The following is a 21,714-nucleotide window of genomic DNA, read 5'->3' as shown; positions in this document are numbered from 1 at the left end:
AATTTCATTTATTTCTGCTCTTATCCTTTTTATTTTCTTTTTTTAAAAATATAGATTTTATGTATTTATTGTTATTTTTTGAGACAGGGTCTCACTCTGTTGTGCAGGCTGGAGTACAGTCGTACAATCATGGCTCATTACAACCTTGAACCCCTTGGCCCAGGCAATCTTCCTGCCTCAGCCTCCCAAGTAGCTGGGACTACAGGCATGCACCACCATTCCCAGCTAATTTTTTGTACTTTTTTTTTGTAGAGTTGGGGTCTTGCTATGTTACTTGGACTGGTCTTGCTCTTCTGGTCTCAAGTGATCTTCCTACCGTGGCCCCCCAAATGACTGAGATTATAGGTGTAGAACACTGCTCCCAGCCCATCCTTATTACTTTCTTCCATCTGCCAGCTTTGGGTTTACTTTGCTCTTTCTCTTCTGTTTTTATGAGAAGAGAGCTTAGATTAATACTTTGAGACTCCTCTTTTCTAATGTATATAACTGGAAGTATAAGGTTCCTTTTAGCAATGCTTTCGTTTTAGCTCACACATTTTGATGTGTTGTGCATTCAATTCAATGCAGTTTTTATTGCCCTTGAAACTCTCTTTGAAAGAGAACAATGTAAAAATGGGATGACTGTCAGCAGTTACTTCTCATTCTGTTTACCACCAAGCGAAAAGCAGAATTAGACAGGAGGCCCTTAAGGCCATTATAGGTCCAGTGGAAGTACAATAGAGGAGAACCGGGACTGGATTAAAGACATTTTTTTCCTCTACCTGACCCCAATGGGACCCCAACAACTTGGGGTCACTAGGCTCTGAACACTTTTCACCAGTATCTTTTAGCAGGGGTTAAGGGGGTGGCTAGGAGGCCCACAGCCGGGCCCATCCTGATATGTGGGTAACACCCGCCATGGGCACCGAGGAAGAACTGCCCAGACCCCAGGCACAACCAGTGCCTGAAAAATATCTTCGTTTATAGTGATAATACTCAGCTGTTTCCTTTATATAATCCTGCACGTAGTCGGAGCTATACGGACACATTTAGTGCTAATTTATAAAGTCCTACTGTATAACCAAATAGTAGCTTATAGTAGGAGGAATGTCTAGAGCAGTCACAGAGCAGAAGCAGTACATGGGAAAACAGCCAGACCATGACAAGAACCAAAGACCCAGGCGATGGCATCCCTGCCTGAAAGAGCATATGCTATACGGCAGGCTTGGAGCAAGAGCCTCTCCTCCTGATAAAGGAGTTGTAGTACCTTGCATCCAGTTCCTGTGGAAAGTAGGCCTCAGGCCTGAGATCCTGGAAGTAACCGAGGGAGAAGAACCCCTCTGGTGTGACCAGTCACAGGGACTGTACACCTTGTCGGTCTTATCTTGCTTCTGTGCTAGCTCAAAGAATCCTCCCATAAATATCTTAGCACAAATCTGTCAGCTCCCATTACATTAAGCTTACAATATCCTTCTATTAAAAATCCATTGAAATCTCCAGTCCCCTACTGCACACGGCCCACCTCCCTGCCTGAGTGACATAATATGGCGGCCCCCTCGCTTGTAACTCTGCCAGCCTCAATTCTGTTCCCCCAGGATGGTGGATTCCGCCAGACACAAGGATTGTGGTCCCCGAGGCTCTAGGACGGGCTCTAGTTAAGGACACACACCAGGCCATACACTTAGGACAGACAAAACTGACTGAGCTGCTGAGGGCCAGATACCACATTCCATGTCTACACGAATTTGTCAGGGAAACTACAGCTCGATGTGATGTACGTGCCAGGGTAAATCCAGGAGGCAGTAGGTCTAGTCAAGCAGGAATAAGACTTAGGGGTACTAGCCCGGTAGAACACTGGGAGGTAGACTTTACTGAAATAAAGCCCCCAGAGTGTGGCTATAAATGCCTCCTTGTGTTTGTAGACACCTTATCTGAATGAGTAGAGGCATTCCCTACTAGATCTGAAACCGCACTAGCAGTAGCAAAAAAGTTGTTACAGGACCTGGTTCCTCGGTTCGGCTTGACCCTGACTCTGGGATCGGATAATGGCCCTGCATTTACAGCACAAGTTTCTCAGGGCCTGGCGAAGGCCCTGGGCATATCTTGGAAACTACACTGTGCCTATTGCCCCCAGAGTTCAGGGCAGATTGAAAGGACGAACCAGACCATGAAAGAAACCCTAACAAAGTTCATCCTAGAGACTGGTGAAAACTGGGTCAGCCTGCTCCCTTTTTCTTCCTCCACGTCCGATGCACCCCCTCTACCAAAAGGCTTCTCTCCCTTTAAAGTATGTTTGGAAGGCCCCCTCCCTTACTCCCCAGACCCGCGGATACCATGCATGCTGAGGTATAACCATACACTCCTTAAGTCCTTATAGGACTTAACCATAACCATACACTCCTTAAGTCCTTATAGGCATTCAAGTCTGTTCAATCTCAGGTGCACCAGCTCATCAGAGACACCCATCCCACTCCAGTGGACCTCACTGTCCAGCCAACACACCCCTTCCAGCCAGGAGACTCAGTCTTTTTAAAAAATTCACCACTTCCGGCCTCACCCCTCATTGGAAGGGACTCTACACAGTCATCCTCACCACCCCATCACACTTAAAGTGGACGGACTAACAGCCTGGATTCACCACACCCATGTCAAGACGGCCCTGCAGGAAGGACAATGGAGCATCGACCACTCCTACCTCGATTCGCTAAAGCTAAGACTTATGCGCTCTTCACGGTCACCACCTCTGCCTCTCTAATCTGTACTGTCAACCCAGACAGACAACCCCCCTTAACACCCCGCCCCAACCTAACCACCCTATAGGGCCAAATGCAGGAATTGTACTGCCCCAGATATCTCCTTCCCTTGCTGCCATCACCCCCTTAACTGAGGAAGCCCCCTTTTCTCCATTATTACTCCCTTTGCTCAGCCCCAATGATCCTAACTTTAACTGTGGAAAGCCTTAACTCCTAGATTTATTGTCTTCTATCCACCACCTACTTAACCTAACCAAGCCTGGTTTGGGTATAGACTGTTGGTTATGTTTAAATCCTCAACCTCCATTTTAAACAGGCCAAATGGCACAACTTACTTTAACCCTGTCTAACACTCCATGCTCTGGAAAAATATTCCACTTAACTTTGAGAGATCTTGAGAGAAAGGGTAAATGTTACCACTCCCCTGATTACACCCTCATCAATTTCCCTTATAAACACTTCTGTAATAAGACTCTTCCCCTAAGTTACAATGGAACAAATTTTTTCCTAAAACAGGGAGGGCTCTGCGGTGCCCTCAACGAACAATGCTGTTTTTATGATAATAAGTCAGGCCTTATCCAGGACAGTCTCTCCTTAGTCAGACAAAATTTAGAAACCAGAAGACGGCTCCAGGAAGCCTCAGAAAATTGGTATCAAAAATTGTTCTCCTGGTCCTCATGGCTTACTTCCCTGCTTACTGCAATAGCGGAACCTCTAATCCTACTTATGCTAGGACTTATGATTGGACCTTGCCTCCTAAACCAATTACTCGACATAATCCAGTCAAGAATCAACTCTGTAAAACTAATGGTCCTCAAATCCCAATATGAGCCCTTGTACCAAACTGAGCAGCTCCTCCAAGTACAAGAATCAATGATTTGATTCAATGTACAAAGAAACGGAGGAATGTGCCATAGCTTACCCAGAGTTAGAACCTAAGCAATGCCATCTTAAACCCTGTACCTTGCAAGCACCAAGAAAACCGGTTTTTTCCAAAAATAAGTTGTAACTGCTGCCCCGTTTCCTTTGTGATAACTCTTTGCTGCCCCGTTTTCCTTGCAATAACTGCCGACTTTGGCCTCTGTAAATAAAAACAGCTAGCGTGCTGTAAAATTGCTTGTCCTGCATCCCCTCACCCCCTTGGTCCTAAAACCAGGATGTGGTTTTCAGGTTAAAAACCCTGCTCCCCCTGAGCTCGGCGCCACGAGTCGGAAAGACATGAGTCCTCTGTGGCCGCCGGCAATAAAGACCCTGCAATTTGGCATACTTTTGTCTTGGTGTTAATTTTTTATACTTGATCTGGTATAATACAAATATCCTAGAATCTGTCATTTCTAAGCCTGATTATGTCTTCTATCATTTTTCATTCTTTAGTGTATGACACAAGTAGGAAATATGTCAAGGGGTGTATGGTATTAAGGAATGCTATTCCTGATGGCTTGCTATTGTATGGTTTCCGAAACTGTGCTGAAATAATTTTAATTTGGTTGCCTTACTTATTCTCAAGCATTTAAAATAAATATGCATGTGAGAAAGAACACAGATACACTTATATCAACCAGTAAAATTGTTCATTAAATATCAAATACAGTAAATGTTAAAAGCCTATAGTGTTTCGGTTGCTATGTTAGTGATTGATGGATAACAGTTTTACTAGACGTATAGTTTTTACTAGAAAAGACAGACACCTTATTATTATTATTATTTTTGAGATGGAGTCTCACACTGTTGCCCAGGCTGGAGTGCAGTTGCACAATCTTGGCCTACTGCAACTTCTGCCTCCCAGGTTTAAGTGATTCTGGCTCAGCCTCCTGAGTAGCTAGGATTACAGGTGCGTTTAGCCTGACCTTGTAATCCATCCATCTCAGCCTCCCAAAGTGCTGGGATTACAGGTATGAGCCACCATGCCCAGCCAAGACAGACACTTAAAAAATTTTAATAAATTACTTTATTACTTAAGTAATTACTTAAATAAATAAATATATACTATATATATATATTTTTTTTTTTGGTTTTTGAGATGGAGTCTTGCTCTGTTGCCCAGGCTGGAGTGCAGTGGCATAATCTCGGCTCACTGCAACCTCTGCCTTTCAAGTTCAAGCAATTCTCCTGCCTCAGCCTCCTGAGTAGTTGGGATTGCAGGTTGAAGCCACCACGCCCAGCTAATTTTTGTATTTTTGGTAGAGATGGGTTTTTACCATGTTGGTCAGGCTGGTCTCGAACTCCTGACTTTGTGATCAGCCGGCCTTGGCCTCCCAAAGTGCTGGGGTTACAGGCGTGAGCCACTGCACCTGGCCACAACATGTTTTAAAGAAAGAACAGGAATTTATGTAAACTTATATCAAGGTAATGGAAATTAGAATTGGAAGAGAGAATGGGTGGGAAAGCATGTGCTAGAGTTTTAAAAAAAATTTTTACTTTTTTTGGCTTTATTTAGGTTTAATTGATAAAAGCCTATAATAACAAACTAAACCTTAATAATATATATTTGTGGATTGATAGTGTATATTTATGGCATGAAACATAATGTTTTTCTGTATGTATACATTGTGAATAATTAAATCAACATATCTATCACTTCATATACTTATCACTTTTTATGAGAATAATTTAAGATCTACTCTCTTAGAAATTTTATAAGAATTTTCTATGCCTGTTGTGTTTCCTGACTGCCACTTTCTTCAATTCCACTTTCTCTTGCCTCTGGGTTATATAAACCAAGAGAAAGACCCGGAAACTCACCACCATGTTATTCACTGGATTCTAAGTCTCCTCATTTGTCTGCGTTTTTCTCTCCACCTTTCAGAGTCTTCATATGTTTGTTTTATATATAATATCCAAGGTGTCTGGTGTACTTAGCATGAGGAATAGGAAAAAGTACATTAACTCTATTTTTCTAGAAGCAGAAATCTACCATTGAATTTTGCTATACATTTTGCTATAAAATTTCTAAGAAATTTTCACTCTCTTAGAAACTTTCTAATTTCTCTAAGAAATTTTCTAAGAGAGTAGATCTTAAATTATTCTCATCATAAAAAATTAGAATATATCATAAACTTTATAGTCACCATGCTGTACAAATCTCCAGAATGTAAATTCTGCTAAGTGAAATTTCATACACTTTGATGGACATCTCCCACCAGTCACTATTCTACTCTCTGTTTTTATGAGTTTGACTTTTTTAGATTCCACATATAAAGATCATGCAGCATTTATCTTTGATTAATGTTTGCATGACATAAATTTTTACATCCTATTATTTTCTACCTGCCTATATCTTTATATTTGAAATGAATTTCTTATAGAAATAATATATTTGGATCACGTTTTCAAGTCTACTCTGCCAAGATTTCTTTTGATTATTTTATTTGACCCATTTACATTCATTGTAATCAATAATATGTTAGGGCTTAAGTTTGCTTCCTTGTTTTGTTTTGTTTTCTGTTTGTTTTGTTTTTTGTTTTTGTGTTTTATTTTTATTTTTATGTTTTGCCTTCCTGTGGGTTATTTGAAAGTTTTGTAGAATTCTGTTTTGGTTTATCTATTGTATTTTTAGTGTATCCCTATGTAATAGCTTTTAAAATTATTGCTGTAGGTGTTATATATACATAACTGATTACAGTCTACTGGAATCATTATTTTACCAATTCAAGCAAAGTACAGAATTCTTACTTCCCTTTATATTCCTTTATCCTCTCCCATTCATAATTGTCTTTACAAAAAATTGTTTTCCTCTTACTATCATTTGCAGTAATTGTCTCTATGTACATTTAGAACCACATCAGATAGTGATATAATTTTTGTTTTAACTGTCAAATAGAATTACGGAAACTTACGAGGAAAAGAAAAGTGCTGATCTGTGGATATGATGGTTAATGAGAAGAAAGAAGGTAACAAGAAAAGTGGGCAAAGCATATTTACGTGTATGCCTTAACTACAATAATGGAAGAGTACTTAAATTGTAAATAATGCAAGTAAGACTCTTATTTTGTCAATATATTATATCATTTAGTCTAGTTTATATATGAGAAAAATTATTTTAACATTCAAAATGAACTAATAGTGTGACAAGTAGAAGGTAAAAAGAAAAATATGACAACTTCAGACTTAGGTACCTAAGATTCTGTGTTTCCAGTATTAAATTAAGGTAAATAATGGAAGCTTTGTTTTCACAGCACAGTATCTTGTGTGAAGTTATTTAAATATTTTTGAAAGACATTGCAAATCATATCAAAGAGGATTAATTAGGTATGTGATACTTGGTAGAATCAAGTTTAAACCATGTTACTTAATATATTATATCTTGATTTTCTATATTCCCATAATAATTCAATTAAATTCTCTGCCCTCACACTACCAGTAGATGCACACGTAAGAAGAAAGTTTGTACCACAGTAAATATATTTATTCTAGGGTGCCAGAATATTCTTTTCTTTTATTTTTCCAGGCAGAATCTTACTCTGTTGCCCAGGCTGCAGTGCAGTGGCATAATGTCTGCTCACTGAAACCTCCACCTCCAGGGTTCAAGCAATTCTCTTGCTTCAGCCTCCCAAGTATCTGGGACTGTAGGCATGCACCACCATGCCAATCTAGTTTTGCATTTTTAGTAGAGATGGGGTTTCACATGTTGGCCAGGCTGGTCTTGAACTCCTGACGTCAAGTGATCCTCCCACCTTGGTCTCCCAAAGTCCTGAGATTATGCCCAGCCCCAGCACATTCTTTTAGTCATGTTCATTTGCTTGTGGTACAGGCATTTAGGTTTTTTGGAATTTTTAATGTTTCATAATGTTACTATCTTGAATTTTCTAAAAGTTTATTATTTCCAAATATACTAAACATGAAGAAGAAATTAAACTTAATGTGTAATGACAAATAGAAAAGGTGGGTCATGATGTACCTTAGAAAATATTCCCTAGAAATGTGTAGAAAAAAGAATGATGCCTGTAGACAAAGTTTGTCAGAAGAAATGAGTCAATTAGGTCAGCCAATCAGTAGATTGGCTCTGAATCAGTAGATCTGTTAAATGACTGTCGTGTGTGTGTGTGTGTGTGTGTGTGTGTGTGTGTGTGTACACGCCTGCGTGCGTGTGACAGGAGTAGATGGTAAACTGCATCAAAGACTATTTAGCCCATTTGTTTACTAGTCCACCCAATAATGAAAATTGTAATCCTCCAAGTACAAAAACAATGTTATAAAAAAACTAAATGGGCATCTCATGGAGGTCACATAGATGCCTAAGCTCAACATGTCCATAATTTAACAACTTTCATTCCTTATTCTGCTATTTTTTGAGCAGTTCTTTTCTTAGATGTATGGGTCCGCCACCCACTGCGTCAGCCAAGCCAGAGACTGTCTTTCTTCCCCCATATCCAAGTGATAAAAGTCTCACCTGCTTTAACTCACCTCTGATCACTGTTCTCAAATTCTCTGCTTCATTCGCACTGAGATTTTTCACTTTCTTTCCCCTGGGTCTTCCCTCTTTGGGACATGTTCTCTCTACCCCGTGAATTCTTATTAGTAAGTTTAAAGTGAGCCTAAGCATCTATGTTTTTAGCAAAATTTTCAGATGATTTTACACACAGTCCAAGAATTTTTTTTTTCTGAGGCATTCCAGTTACTTTGTGCACCTATACTACTGTCTTCTCCTTCCCTTCTGCTTCAGTGGTTGATCCATCCCTGCTTGTTTAAGGTCAATGCCTCTATGTGCATCTGGACGGCATCCCTCCCTTCTCTTCCAGTCGACACATTGCTCTTGCAATTGCTCCCTCTCTCTGCTGCAGCTTCGGTTCTTCTGTCTCTACTTAATGATTCCACCAGCACACAGACATGCTGCCATGGCCTCCTATTATAAGCAAAATAAACAAAACACTCTCCAGATGCGTCTCTATGCTTTATGAACTCTAAAATCTTTGCCTATATTTATTGCCTTCCTTTTCTCAACTCACACTCGCTTTAAACTAACACCAGTCCTTCACCCCCTCCACTCCTTGAAAATTACTCTCGTTAATGTTGCCAATGATGTGTATTAACACCCATGCTGATACTCGGTTCGCAGTTAAAACATTTATTTATTTATTTATTTTTCTTTTTTCTCTTTCACCTGTCAGCTCATACCTAGCCCTCTCCTATTTTTTAGGTATGCGCACTTCCTTGATGATCTCATAAAGCTCAAAGTCTTAAATACAGTCTATATGCTGACACTGACACACACACACACACACACACACACACACACACACACACACACACATTTCCAGTTTTGACCTTTCCCCTAACCTTAAGAATTTTATATGCAACTGCCTACCTGACACTTCCACCTGGATGTCTAATACAAATTCTCAGTTTAACATGTCCAAAACCACACTCCTGTTTTTCTCTGCCCCCTCCTTAATCCTGCTCCTCCCCTAGTCTTTGCCACATCAGTAATGACAAGTACATCCCTTCACAACTCTACTTTCTCAGACTACAGTTAACACTTCTTTCTCTTTTATACTTTACATCTAATCCCTCTCTAATTTCCAATAGGCTGACTTTATCTTCAGAATACATCCAGAATCCAACTTCTCACCATTGCTATTGCTACAACTCTGGTTCAAATGACTATCATCTCTTGCATTCTTGCCCCCTATAGGCTACGTTCCTCACAACAGAAAAAAAATGGCTCTTTTAAATCATAATTCGGATCATATCACCTCTTAGTTCAAAACCCTTCAGTGGCTCCCATCTCATTTAAAAATAAGGGCAATGCTTTTCCAGTAGTTCCTGATATTTTAAGCTAACAGACACTCTGATCCCATCCCCCACCATTCTTTCCTTCACCAAGTCTGCTTTAGCTTCACTAGCCTTCTGGATATCTCTTCAACATACTAGGCATGTGTTATGAACTGAATGTTATGTCTCCCCAAATTCATGTGTTGAAGCCCTTTTCTCCAATGTGATGATATGTGAAGATGAGGCCTTTGGGAGGTAATTAGGGTTACATGAGGGACTAAGGGTGGAACTTTCATAATGGAATTAGTACCTTTATATAAGAGACACCAGAGAATTTGCTTTCTCTTTCTCCCCTCCGTATGCATGCACTAAGAAGTTAAGTGAGCACATTGAGATGACAGCCACCTATATGCCAAGAGACCAGGCCTCAGAACAAAATCTACCATGCTGGCACCTTGATCCTGGACTTCCAAGCTTTCAGAACTGTGAGAAACCAATTTCTGTTAAGCCACCCAGTTGATGATATTCTGTGACGGCAGGCTGAACTAAGTAATACAGAATGGTCCCATTTCATGGCTTTTTACTCTTGCCACTCTCCTACCTTGAATACTCCTCTCCCGTACACTTCATTGTGCATTTTCTCACCTCCTTCAGGCTTTACTCAATGTTGCTTTAGTAAAGTCTTCTCTGACCACTCTATTAAAAATTGCAACCCCTTACCCTGCCCTGCCTGACTGCATTGTATTTAGAGCCATTTAATAGGCTATGTATATATATCATACTGATTTTTTTTCTGCTTATTCCCAGTTGAGTGTTATACCCATGACAGCTGGGATTTTTACTTCTTGTGCCTGTTGGTGTAGTCCCAGTAACTAAATTGGTTATGGCACAAAAATGAAAGGGCAGAGTTATCTTTAAAGAGATGTTATTATTTGTTTATTTTTTCTTTTTTAAATTTGACTTCAAGTTCTGGGATACATGTGCAGAATGTGCAGGTTTCTTACATAAGTATACATTTGCCATAGTGGTTTGCTGCACTTATTTATTTTTTTAAGATAGTAAGGCTGACTTTAATGGAGGAGGCATGGCAGCAGGTAAAGGAACCACTACAATGGGGTCTTGTAGTGTGGGAGAGAGCTTGGACTCAACTCCTTTAAAGAGATTTCGGATGAAGAAACTATGGCTCAGAGTGATCCTTAGATTTGTATAAGTTTGCATGAGTAATAGTCATGGAATTGCAATAAAAAGCTCTGTAAGTCCATGTCTAATTCTCCCTGCCTCATAGGATGCAGCCCTTCTAACTTCATTACATTCTAATCTTGAAGTGTAGACTATCTCTCAGGGTTGGTGAAATCAAAAAGGGTAAGCATGCCAGGATCCTTCTAGAATTCAAAACTTGGATTCGTACCTGGGATTCAATGTAGTACCATTTTCAAATATATCTCCAACTAGAATTATAGCTTCATTTGTTTATTCCTGGCAACAATTTCTTTGGTTGGTGACTAAAGCAAATTTCTCTGAAAAGCCCAAATCCACCATATACCAGGTCATTAGTTTTGAATATATGTAATTTTTTTCAAACACAATGGCTTTCTCAAGAGATCTGGATTGATTGAAGGTGGTAGACTGGGTTGTATGTTTCCTGTGAGACAACATTAGAGATAATACTGAAATATTAACTATGCAGTTGTAGAGGTAATTAACATGAAATTAAAATACTTTGCAAACAGTTTACAGATGATCAAAAAAAGGACATTTTGTGTGCATCTGGGTAATTATTATATTACTCTCTTATTTATAAATGGTTTTGCAAATAGATTATTTTTAAGAAGTTAACAAAGCACTGTGAGTATATGTGCCAAATTGAATAGAACAAAATTTTTACGATGTTCCCCCACCTCAGTTCTGCTCCATATAGGCAATTTTAAGGTCTTTTGTAAGTTGAAAATATAAATTGCCTTCATCACTGCTTCTGTGGGTTCTTCACATCTTTCACTCCAATGATGTCCAACTTATACTGCAAGATGGTTAATAGCTACATTCTATTTTCCAAAAACAAAGGAAAAAATATCTACCATGTGGCCAGTGTAAGACTCTAGATTCTGCTATCCAGTTGGCATGAAGCCATCTGCCCTGTGGGTATAATTGCAATAATCTACATATCTCACATTGTTAGAGTTTGAGGTATGTGAAAAAGGTAAATTTTATGGCTGAGAAAATTGGATAGGGTTGACATATGTAACTTACATCTAGGGCTGGCACTACACATTTATTTTTTAATGCTAGAAAAAGATGTAGTATATAATAATATGTATCAACTGCTTGGGTGATTTTGACTGAATTAATTATTGTAAGCAATTACTGGTAAGTTTTATTAAATGCCCATGTTAAACTTTACCTGCACATTTTAGTAAACTAAAAGACCAACTTGACGAATATATTAATTGTTCATTTGAGAACAGCGTATTTCCATATAGCTAGGTGATACAAATGTTAAGAAAACTGCCTGCAGTTAATTCTTCAAACTCTAAGTGGAAATAACTGCTGCATGGGCATAAAATGACATGAAAGCTTAATGAGTTGTTCACTTGATATTTTTAACACTTTCAATCCTTACCTGGAATTTGTCTTGCCACTCTGAGCAGGTGAGTCCAAATTAAAATCACAAGTGCCTTTATTTGTCCATGAAAACAGTCTCTTCAGTTGGTGACTGTCACAACGTTCATAGTCCATTTGGAACCCAAATTCATCATCCATCAATATTTAGTTTCTTCTGGGGTTTGAATAGACAGGACTTTGACAAAGTTACTCACTAGAGATCCATCACTTGCTCTGTCAGAAAATACCAAAGATTCATGGAGACTGGACTGGGTGGATGTTTTCTCATGAGATGATACTGGATGTGAAATGACAAAATAAGTGATAGCCAAAGTGAGCTAGCATATACTTTCTCAAAGTAACCAAAACTGGGCCAAAACCTTTACTGGTTGGTTTCCGGAAATCACTTGGCTTCTCCCATACCATGGACATTTATTCCTCATCATTCTTCTTTTACTATTTGCTCCCTGCCTTTTTACCACTCTCATTAAGTTTGTATCTTCTAGATTACAATGATTTCACCTACAGATGACTACGCAATACCATCCTGCAACAGCAACTTCCATTTACATGGGGCCTCTTGATGGAATCTGGTCCCCTGCCCTGGCCCATAAACAAGTTTTTCATGACCCTTCATTTCCTTCATGACAGACTGGATGCTCCCCTTCACTGTGCTGTTTTCCCTTTCTAGAGACCCTAATAGGTAGCAGGTGGACACAAGCATGGGGGTAAACAAACAAACAAAAAATGGTCAAAGATTTGACCAAGATATTTATTAAGGGAAAATGAGGAGAGCAAAGACCATCAAGCAGACCATCCAGAGGCAAAACTCCTAAAGCTGGCATCTGGTTCCTGGCTTCTTTCCCAAAAGATTATAGGTAACAAACATTTCCATACAAACATCTCTGAATGCACACACATCAAAATTCATTGTGCAACCCTTGCTGACATCAAGGCACCACAATGTCTACAAATGTAATTATTTGTGACCTAGGTGGCTAATATGGGCCAAGTTACCCTTAAGCTCCCTCTTCAAGGTCCATAAATGCTCCTAAGGAAAAATCCACTGTGGCACGCTGAGTTCTCTTTTGCTGAAGTACCCCGCTGCAATCTGCTGCAGTGTTCTATCTAATACAACTTACCCTTTCAAACCTATACTGGCTTGGGTAAATTCTTCTTTCTACCCCCAAGCTCACCTTCCATTGCCAGGGCCCTGACACCTTGAGACAAATAAAAAAAGTTTTATCAAAAAAAGCTTGTGAATCAATCACAGCATTATGCAAATTGGCCATAAAAGCTGCAAGAAAAATGTGAAGATTGCTTTTTCGATATTGTTCAATTTAGTTGATTTTCAATCCATGCAATACTCCTTTGAATTCAGTGATAATAATACCAAGTTAACACCGCAGTTAGTGAGGCTTACTTAACCTGGATGAAACTAGTTTTGAATCTTCTATGCTTTTACTTCAAAGTTAGATCAGTTCTTTAAGATGATAAACAAATTTTGCCAATATAAATGTCCATAGTAAAGAAAAATTTTTTTTTGTGGGGGGGGTAATTGATTCAACTATTGCAACATTCTAAAGTATATTTGGAATAACTTGGATATGTGACACATTTTCAACCGTAAACTTGATGAAATCCAGTAAATTGAAAAGCTAGTCTCCTGATTGACATGTATGTGTAAAATACACACTAAATTTCAAAACTTAGTGCAATAAAAGAATGTATAACCCCCTCGAATTTTTGTTTTTTGTGATGGTCTCATTCTGTCACCCAGGCTGGAGTGCAGTGGTGCAATCTCAGCTCACTGCAACCTCCACCTCCAGGGTTCAAGCAATTCTTGTGCCTCAGTCTCCCAAGAAGCTGGAATTACAGGAATGCGCCACCACGCCCAGCTAATTTTTGTATTTTTAGTAGACATGGGGTTTTGCCATGTTGTCTAGGCTCGTCTCAAACTCCTAGCCTCAAGTGATCCTCCTTTGTCTCCCAAAGTGCTGGGATTACAGGGATGAGCCAGCGTGCCTTTACCTTAACAATTTTTTTTTATTGGTTTGGTGTTGAAATGGTATTTGGGACATATTGAGTCAAATAAAATATATTTTTAAAATTAATTTTACCAATTTTTTTTGTTTTTAAAATGGGTACTAGAAAGTTTTCAATTACACATGTGGTTTACATAACAGCACTATAGTTTATTGAGCAGCTGTTTTAGATTAGTTCATTGTTAGCGCCACACAAAACAGGAACTCTTTTGAAAAGACAATTGGCTAATTTAAGTTGATTCCTTTGAAAATCCAATTTTCTCCTGTTACAAAGAGGAGCTAATTAAATGAATAAAGCTGATTTCAAACTGAGGCTCCTTTATTTATTAGTTATGTATTTTGTCATTTATTAACATCTTCAGTATAAATGAGGGCAATAAGTTTATTTCGTAGGAATGTTTTTGAGGATCAATCTAAGTAAAGCAGATAGATAATGTACTTAGCACAGTGGGTACATAGCCCTACATCTGTGGCGAATGATTAAAACTGGAAATCAGTGCTGGGCATGGTGGCTCATGCCTGTAATCCCACTGCTTTTGGAGGTCAGGGCAGGAAGATAGCTAGAGCAGGAGTTCAAGGCTGCAGTGAGCTATGATCATGCCATTGCATTCCAGCCTAGGTGTCAGAATGAGACTTCAAATCTAAAAAAAATTAAAATAAAAATTAAACTGTAAATCAGTGAGGAACTAAACTAAAAAGTGATCCCAGCTACTCAGGAGGCTGAGGCAGGAGAATTGCCTGAGCCCAGGAGGCGGAGGTTGCGGTGAGCCGAGATCGCGCCATTGCACTCCAGCCTGGGTAACAAGGGCGAAACTCCGTCTCAAAAAATAAATAAATAAATAAATAAATAAATAAATAAAAAGTGATCAAAAAAAGAAAAAGGAATGGATTCTTAGAAAGTTCAAATGGAGACTAGATGTCAGGGTGGACAGCAGAGGGCAACAGAGGGAGGGATAAGAATGGGAAAAGTCACAAGTTTCTGCCTTCCAGGTAACAAAAGAGGAAGATTAAATCTGTGAGAAAAGTATTAATTCAATTTTAAACATGTTGAGCAATAGGTGACTGTGGAAATTTTAGAGGAGATATTAGGTAGGAAATCCAAGTTTGGCGCTAAGGAGATTGGTCTGAATTGTCAACAGAGACTTGGAGTCCATAGGTAAGATGTGGAGCTGTAGAAAGGTGTAAGATTACCCAGGGAATATGTTAAGAAGCCATATAATAAAGGGAGGCAGAGCCTCTAATCCTAGAACCTCGGTAGGCCAAGGGGGGCAGATCACCTGAGGTCAGGAGTTCAAGACCAGCCTGGCCAACATGATGAAATCCCGTCTCTACTAAAAATATATATACATACCCCCAGGCTGTTCTGAACAGGGCCTTTAGTCGGAAGCCAGGGCTTATCTCCCGGCTGCTACAGGGTCACTTGTGATGGGCACAACACTGCAAGAAGCGGAGGACTCCCGACAACTTGGCGACCTGCAGGTAGAGACCTGGCTTTTCTCGCCGGCGTGACCCCCACTGCCTGCCGACTGCACGCCCGCCTCCAGGTAGCGGAGCAGGATCCCACCCGCTCGGCGTGGGCAACTTGACGCAGTTGGCTACGGGAACAGCAGGACGCCGCGAGCTTTGCCCGACCACCTAGCTCTCAGCATCTGAGCTTGGTCAACTCTCAGAACTTCAGCGATGAAGTTAAATAGTAGCTAGTAAGACCACAACGCGCCGCACTAGTGCTGCACTGAACGCTTTTCGGGGTTGGCGGTAGAGGCATGCTCCTACGGGGTGCTGTGACCTCCCATTTCCTGCGGTCCAGCAGGCCCTGCACCCACAAGATCCGCCCTCTGACGCGTCACGCTCATGCCAAAGGCCGGCGGGAAGTCACCTAAGCCCCGGTGCACAGGGAAGCCATTCCATACGTGCTAATGGCCCAACGATACGGCCGCTTAGAAGCCCGAGGCCAGTTTTAACACTTAGGCTTTGTAGAAACGCTTCTGAACAGAGTCCGCAGTCTGTATTTCAGGTGCACTGCAGTGGGAGGTCACTCCCGCGTTGCGCGGCACCTCCCAGGGTCGTTCCTAAGCGCGCGCCGAGTCCCCTCCCTGAGGTCTAGCCCTCCGCTCGCCCGCCAAGGCTGATCCCCAGCAGCCGCTCCGGCCGGCCATATCCCACGCCCGGTATCCGGAACGCGGCATCTAAAGGGCTGGTATTTACCCAGTATCTGGAAGTGTTCACAGCTCTTTCTGTGACAGTTTGGGGGCCCTGAAAAGGGCCTTTGGAATCTAGAGAGGAGCGGTGGGGTCAGCTCAGCCGCCGAAGCCGTAAAGGGTGCGGCCCTGGCGTTTCAGCGCGTACACCACATCCATGGCCGTGACCGTCTTGCGCTTGGCGTGCTCCGTGTAGGTCACTGCGTCGCGGATCACATTCTCCAGGAAGACTTTGAGGACGCCGCGGGTCTCTTCGTAGATGAGACCAGAGATGCGCTTGACGCCCCCACGTCGGGCGAGGCGGCGAATCGCGGGCTTCGTAATGCCTTGGATGTTGTCCCTCAGCACCTTCCGGTGGCGCTTGGCGCCTCCCTTACCCAGCCCCTTGCCGCCTTTGCCTCGGCCAGACATTCTGAAGTCACAGCTCCGTCTCGGGAGGAAAGCGGGCTGCTCACTGCGACGGCCGGTCACCGACCAGGGCTTATACTGCCTCGGTGCGGACCTGTTTGAAAACTTCAAAAAAGTGGGCGGAGCTCTAGGCCCCACCTCTGGAGACTTGCTGTAGTTTCAAGTCCAGGAAGCCGTCAGTGAAACCGGCCTCATTTGTTGTTTGCTCTTTTGGGAAAACGTTTTCTGATATTTTTGCCATAAATTTGGAGAAGGATTCATTGTGACACATTTTCAAGTTAAAACAGTATGAGTTAATAAAATTTATATTGCCTTTTCTCAGCCCTTAAATAAAAGCAGGCCAGATCCTTTGCACGTTCTTTGTCTTCTCCTTACCTCCCTCCGACTGTATTTTTTCAAACGGAATTCCTGACTTACTATGAAACTCAATAGAAACCTGAAATGCTTTACATAGGAGATTTCAAAGCAATTCCCTACGATTTTTCACACGTGGGTCTTTCTTTTAGACATTGTAGGAGGATATGACTCTGTTACCTATCTATCTTCTATCTATCTATCTCTCTCTCTCTCTCTCTCTCTCTCTCTCTCTCTCTATTTTGTGGCCTTGGAGAGAATTAAAATACTTTGAATTGAAATAAAAAAGTCTAGCTTCCGGTCTCCCACCTCCACTTCACCCCCACTTCACCCTCACTCCTCCTCCCACCCCTACCATTCCCCTTTCAGCTGTTTCTGTGAAATTTGCAGGTTTTCCTGCCCTGCAAAAGCCTGCGTGCTTTTCAACCAAGTAACTGTTCCTATAGTTATTTAGCTGAAATACTGCAAATGTCTTATGTCATTCAAATCTCAGATTCTCATCTCACATTTTCTACTCAAAAATTCAAAGTTCTTATAAAATAATGAATGCCACAATCACGGCTTTGAATAATGATTTCTACTGCAAATCCCCTCTGGAGGTTCTGAAGCCCTTCCTTTCTCAAGAGAATCTGAACAAAAACGAAAGTTTCTGTAAGGTGTCACCGCTCCTGGAAGGTGTCAGGGCCCTGTCTTCCCTAAAGGTTTAACTGCAGCTATTATTTAGAGGATGATTCATAAGTCTTATTAGGATTCTGAACAATGAATTTTAATAAGTGGGGCTCTTTGTTCCTGGGTCTTGAAGATAAGCCTTTACAGAAGGAAGGTTTCATGGTAAAATTATATTTCTAAATGCTTACAGTTTACACTTGTTTCAATCCTTGCCCATCTTTGTAACCCAAAAGGCATTTCTTTTTCTTTTACTCCATGATTTTAATACTTAACTCAGAGGAAAGAGGAAAAGTCTATCAGATCTTGAAGAGATAATTATTGTAATGGCAAAAGAGGTTGACTTATTTATACTTACTTTCTAAGAAATCAAGGCTAGAACATTTTCAAATGAGAAATCTCTTGCTTATAAGAATAAAAGAAAAAAAACCGTGTCCAAAATAGTAATACTTTCAAAAACTCTTGAAAAATTCCCTATGGTAGAGGCAAAAATTTAAACTAGTTTACAGAACTCGTTTCAGGAACACCTCATTAAAAACTGCATCAGAGATTTGTATGCCCATTTATTTGGTATATCTAAGAGTTACTGGATACTTACTAACATATTTAATTTTCAAAACACTTTGATATAGGTACAGGAGTCAAATAACTTATCGAAGGTCACTGCTCAGTGGTAAAACCAGGATTTAGGCTGGTGAAGTCTGGCTCAAGAAAGACTGTCTAAACTATGACAATAGCTCTGAAGACACTTACTGAGTTATGGATTAATCATTGTTCTAGGCAGTAATAACATATACATAAATACTTGGAAATGTTATTTCAATGAAGTAAAATCTTTATTCGGATTGTGAGAAGGTAAATTTGTTTTACTTTATATTTAAATGGAACCAAATAAAATGTTGTTTATTTAAGCAAGTGTTCAACATCACATCACCTATCGGTGTTAACTGTGTAACTGTGAAAATGTTCAGGTAAAAATGAAATGACCTGGGTGAATTAGTAGAAAGTAATTTCTAAATAAAACAAAAAATAAAAAAAAGTTCTCTTTTTTCTGTTTCAAAAATCATGGTTAGCATAAGAATAAGCTGCCATACTTTAGTCCCTGGGCTCATTTACAAACAGACCCCGGCGGCCTCCAAGTCTTCGCAGAGGCCGCTTATCCACTGATCCGGGGCGCCCTGACTTGCGGGGAACAAGCAGAGGCCAAGACTTTGGCCTCCAATAAAACCTAGTGGCTCTTTGCAGGCCCATAGCCTCAAAGACAAAAGAAATTTTGGCTAGGCGAGTTTGTTCACGTCAGTACAGAAGTACTCACGTCTGGTCATCACTCTGTCTTCAATGCCTTACAAGCGAAAGATTGGCTGGCTGTGGGCGGCAGGATCTTTCTGGGAGACCAGTGTGGTCTCCACACTGTTGGGTAGCTGGAGGCAAGGCGCTTGTATACCCCCACAGGCCAGGCGCAGTGGCTAACGCCTGTAATATCAGCACTTTGGGAGGCCGAGGCAGGTGAATCACCTGAGGTCAGGAGTTCGAGCCCAGCGTGGCCAACATGGCGAAATCCCGTCTGAACTAAAAAATACAAAAATAACCGGGCGTGGTGGCGAGCGCCTGTAATCTCAGCTATTACAGAGGCTGAGGCAGGAGAATCGCTTGAACTCGGGAGGTAGAGGTTGCAGTGAGCCGAGATCAGCCACTGCACTCCAGCCTGGGCGACAGAGCACGACTCTGTTTAAAAAAAAAAAAAAAAAAGACAACGAAGAAAGAAAGAAAGAGCCCATGGACCCTGTCCTAGGCAGGCAGAATTCCGCGGAGAGGAGAGGTTGATGTTTCGCCTAAGCAGCGGCGGGCTGCAGACAGAAACCTACCTGACTAACATGCTGTGTTATATGAGAACGTCCATTTAGCATAGCAGCGTCTTGTTCTGGATTTTTTTTTCTGTTCCTAACCATGTTTCCTTATTTCCTAGTAATTTATTTGCTTGGGGGTGGGCGTAGTCGTGGAAACCCCGTAACCACTAAATTCATCTGGGTTACCAGACGCAGAGCGGGCTGGCCAAGATATATATGTGAACGGCTATGTAAATGAGGATTCGGAGATTGCTCTATTGATTGGAGAGAGCTGGAGGAGGCCGTCTCTCTCCTAGAGCGCTAATTGGGAGAGGTGCCTGCCTGTCATTGGTCACCAGAGCCAATGAGAAGGGGCTGTCGCGCGGCAGCAGAGTTTGTGAAGGCAGTGTGGGTGGAGTACGTTGCATTCCCGTACCGGACGCCGTGAGCGGTTTGTCTACCTGTCTGGAGTTGTAGGCGAGAGGTGATCATGTCCGGTCGCGGAAAACAGGGCGGCAAAGTGCGAGCAAAGGCCAAATCCCGCTCGTCTCGCGCGGGCCTGCAGTTCCCGGTGGGCCGAGTGCACAGACTACTGCGCAAAGGGAACTACGCGGAGCGAGTGGGCGCCGGGGCACCGGTGTACCTGGCGGCGGTGCTGGAGTACCTGACGGCGGAGATCCTGGAGCTGGCCGGCAACGCCGCGCGTGACAACAAGAAGACCAGGATAATTCCCCGCCACTTGCAGCTCGCCATCCGCAACGACGAGGAGTTAAACAAGCTGCTGGGCAAGGTGACCATCGCTCAGGGAGGCGTCCTGCCCAACATCCAGGCGGTGCTGCTGCCCAAGAAGACGGAGAGTCAGAAGGCGAAGAGCAAGTGACCGTGACGCCGCCCCCGGGGAGCTGGCTCCCCCAGCAAGGGCCCTTTTCATGGCCGTCCCGCAATGCTTTTGAATATGCTGGATGTCATGGAGGGCCGGTGACATCTAGTGGGGAGGAGGGCGGCGAGGGACCCTACGGGAGCCAATAAAGTTGGTGAAAATCGTTTGGTCGAGAAAGCTGTGTAGTCTCGGGGACCTGCTGGATGGCCCCGGGGGGGCGACCGGGAAACCCTTGGAGCAGGTACTGGTGGGTGGGCTCTAGCCCCTCTGGACTGCTTTAGTCCGCAGGTCACCCTTGAGGCATTAGGGGAGGGTGGCCTGGAGGTGGGCAGGGTGGGAGCGCACCTCGCTCTCAGTGGGGCAAAGGGGAGGCAGAGTCCGTGCGGCGAGGCCTCCGACGGAATTATTTTTACTTCCCCTTCCCGGAATCTTGGCTCTCCTGCTTGTTTGGGGGCGCTGAGGACAAAGTCTGGGAAGAAAACCGTCGGGTCGAGCTGGACTTGGGGCAGGAAGTGTCCCCGGCCATATTTTTTCAAAAAGTGGAGTAACTTTCCGTCTTGGAAAGTGGCTCTGATGGCACGATATCAAGCCTAAGATACTAACAGGCTCTTCTTAGCCTATTAGCTGCTGTGCTTTCCTGCTTTGGATACTAGGTATCTTTATGTAGCACCCTTATGTTCGTATTTTTTTTAATGAAGGAAAGATTCCATAATATGGGTAATACAGAAGCATGAGTTATGAGGTTGGAAATTCGTTCCCCTGACAGTCATGTTGCATAACATTGCAGCGCCTTTAGTCGTGAGTTACATATGCTTAAACTTTTAAAGTGATGTTCTCACGTTTCTAGCTTCATAATTATCTCGTCTTCATCATATTCTCTTTGAGACTCTTGACTTTGCTTTAAAACTAAACAAAAACCTCTTGCTTTTAGAGGTTCTTACCCAACAAATAACCTGTTTGAAATCCCTTACATTACATTCTCCCACTATGACCTCATTCCAGTAATATCTTTGGGAGTTGCATTGCCTAATGGCACAATATTGCTTTAATAAATATGTGATGAAAGACAGGGCCAAATATTTAAGTGTGGGGAGAAACACATTTCAGAGCAGGAATCCACATTTGAAAGTTAACGGTAGTAATCGTCTTCTGCCCTTAGCTGACACCCCCATTTATTTCATCCTTCTCAGCAAATTTCATCTTGGCCCAGAGGCCCCACAAAAGATCCCAGTACAGATTTCACAACTTTGGATTCATCTTTCCTCTGAGTCAGAATTGAAGTCTTCCCCAAAAATA

General features: G+C 41.9%; 2 protein-coding genes across 2 annotated transcripts; one reads left to right on the top strand and one right to left on the bottom strand.

Annotated features, from left to right (window-relative positions):
* Positions 1-4,769: 4,769 nt before the first annotated feature.
* On the bottom strand, positions 4,770-16,753 carry H4C16 (H4 histone 16). Its single transcript, XM_074403261.1, has one exon. The coding sequence runs from the start codon at positions 16,693-16,695 to the stop codon at positions 16,384-16,386; it is 312 nt and encodes a 103-aa protein (XP_074259362.1). The 5' UTR covers positions 16,696-16,753; the 3' UTR covers positions 4,770-16,383.
* Positions 16,754-19,909: 3,156 nt separating this feature from the next.
* H2AJ (H2A.J histone) lies at positions 19,910-20,584 on the top strand. Its single transcript, XM_003934551.3, has one exon. It carries the CDS (start codon positions 20,029-20,031, stop codon positions 20,416-20,418), a length of 390 nt encoding a protein of 129 aa, XP_003934600.1. The 5' UTR covers positions 19,910-20,028; the 3' UTR covers positions 20,419-20,584.
* The last annotated feature ends 1,130 nt before the right edge of the window (positions 20,585-21,714 follow it).

The sequence above is a fragment of the Saimiri boliviensis genome, chromosome 7, assembly GCF_048565385.1.
Source record: "Saimiri boliviensis isolate mSaiBol1 chromosome 7, mSaiBol1.pri, whole genome shotgun sequence".
Taxonomy (NCBI): domain Eukaryota; kingdom Metazoa; phylum Chordata; class Mammalia; order Primates; family Cebidae; genus Saimiri; species Saimiri boliviensis.
The sequence above is the reverse complement of the archived record's forward strand: the minus strand, read 5'-3'. Positions and strand labels throughout refer to the sequence as shown.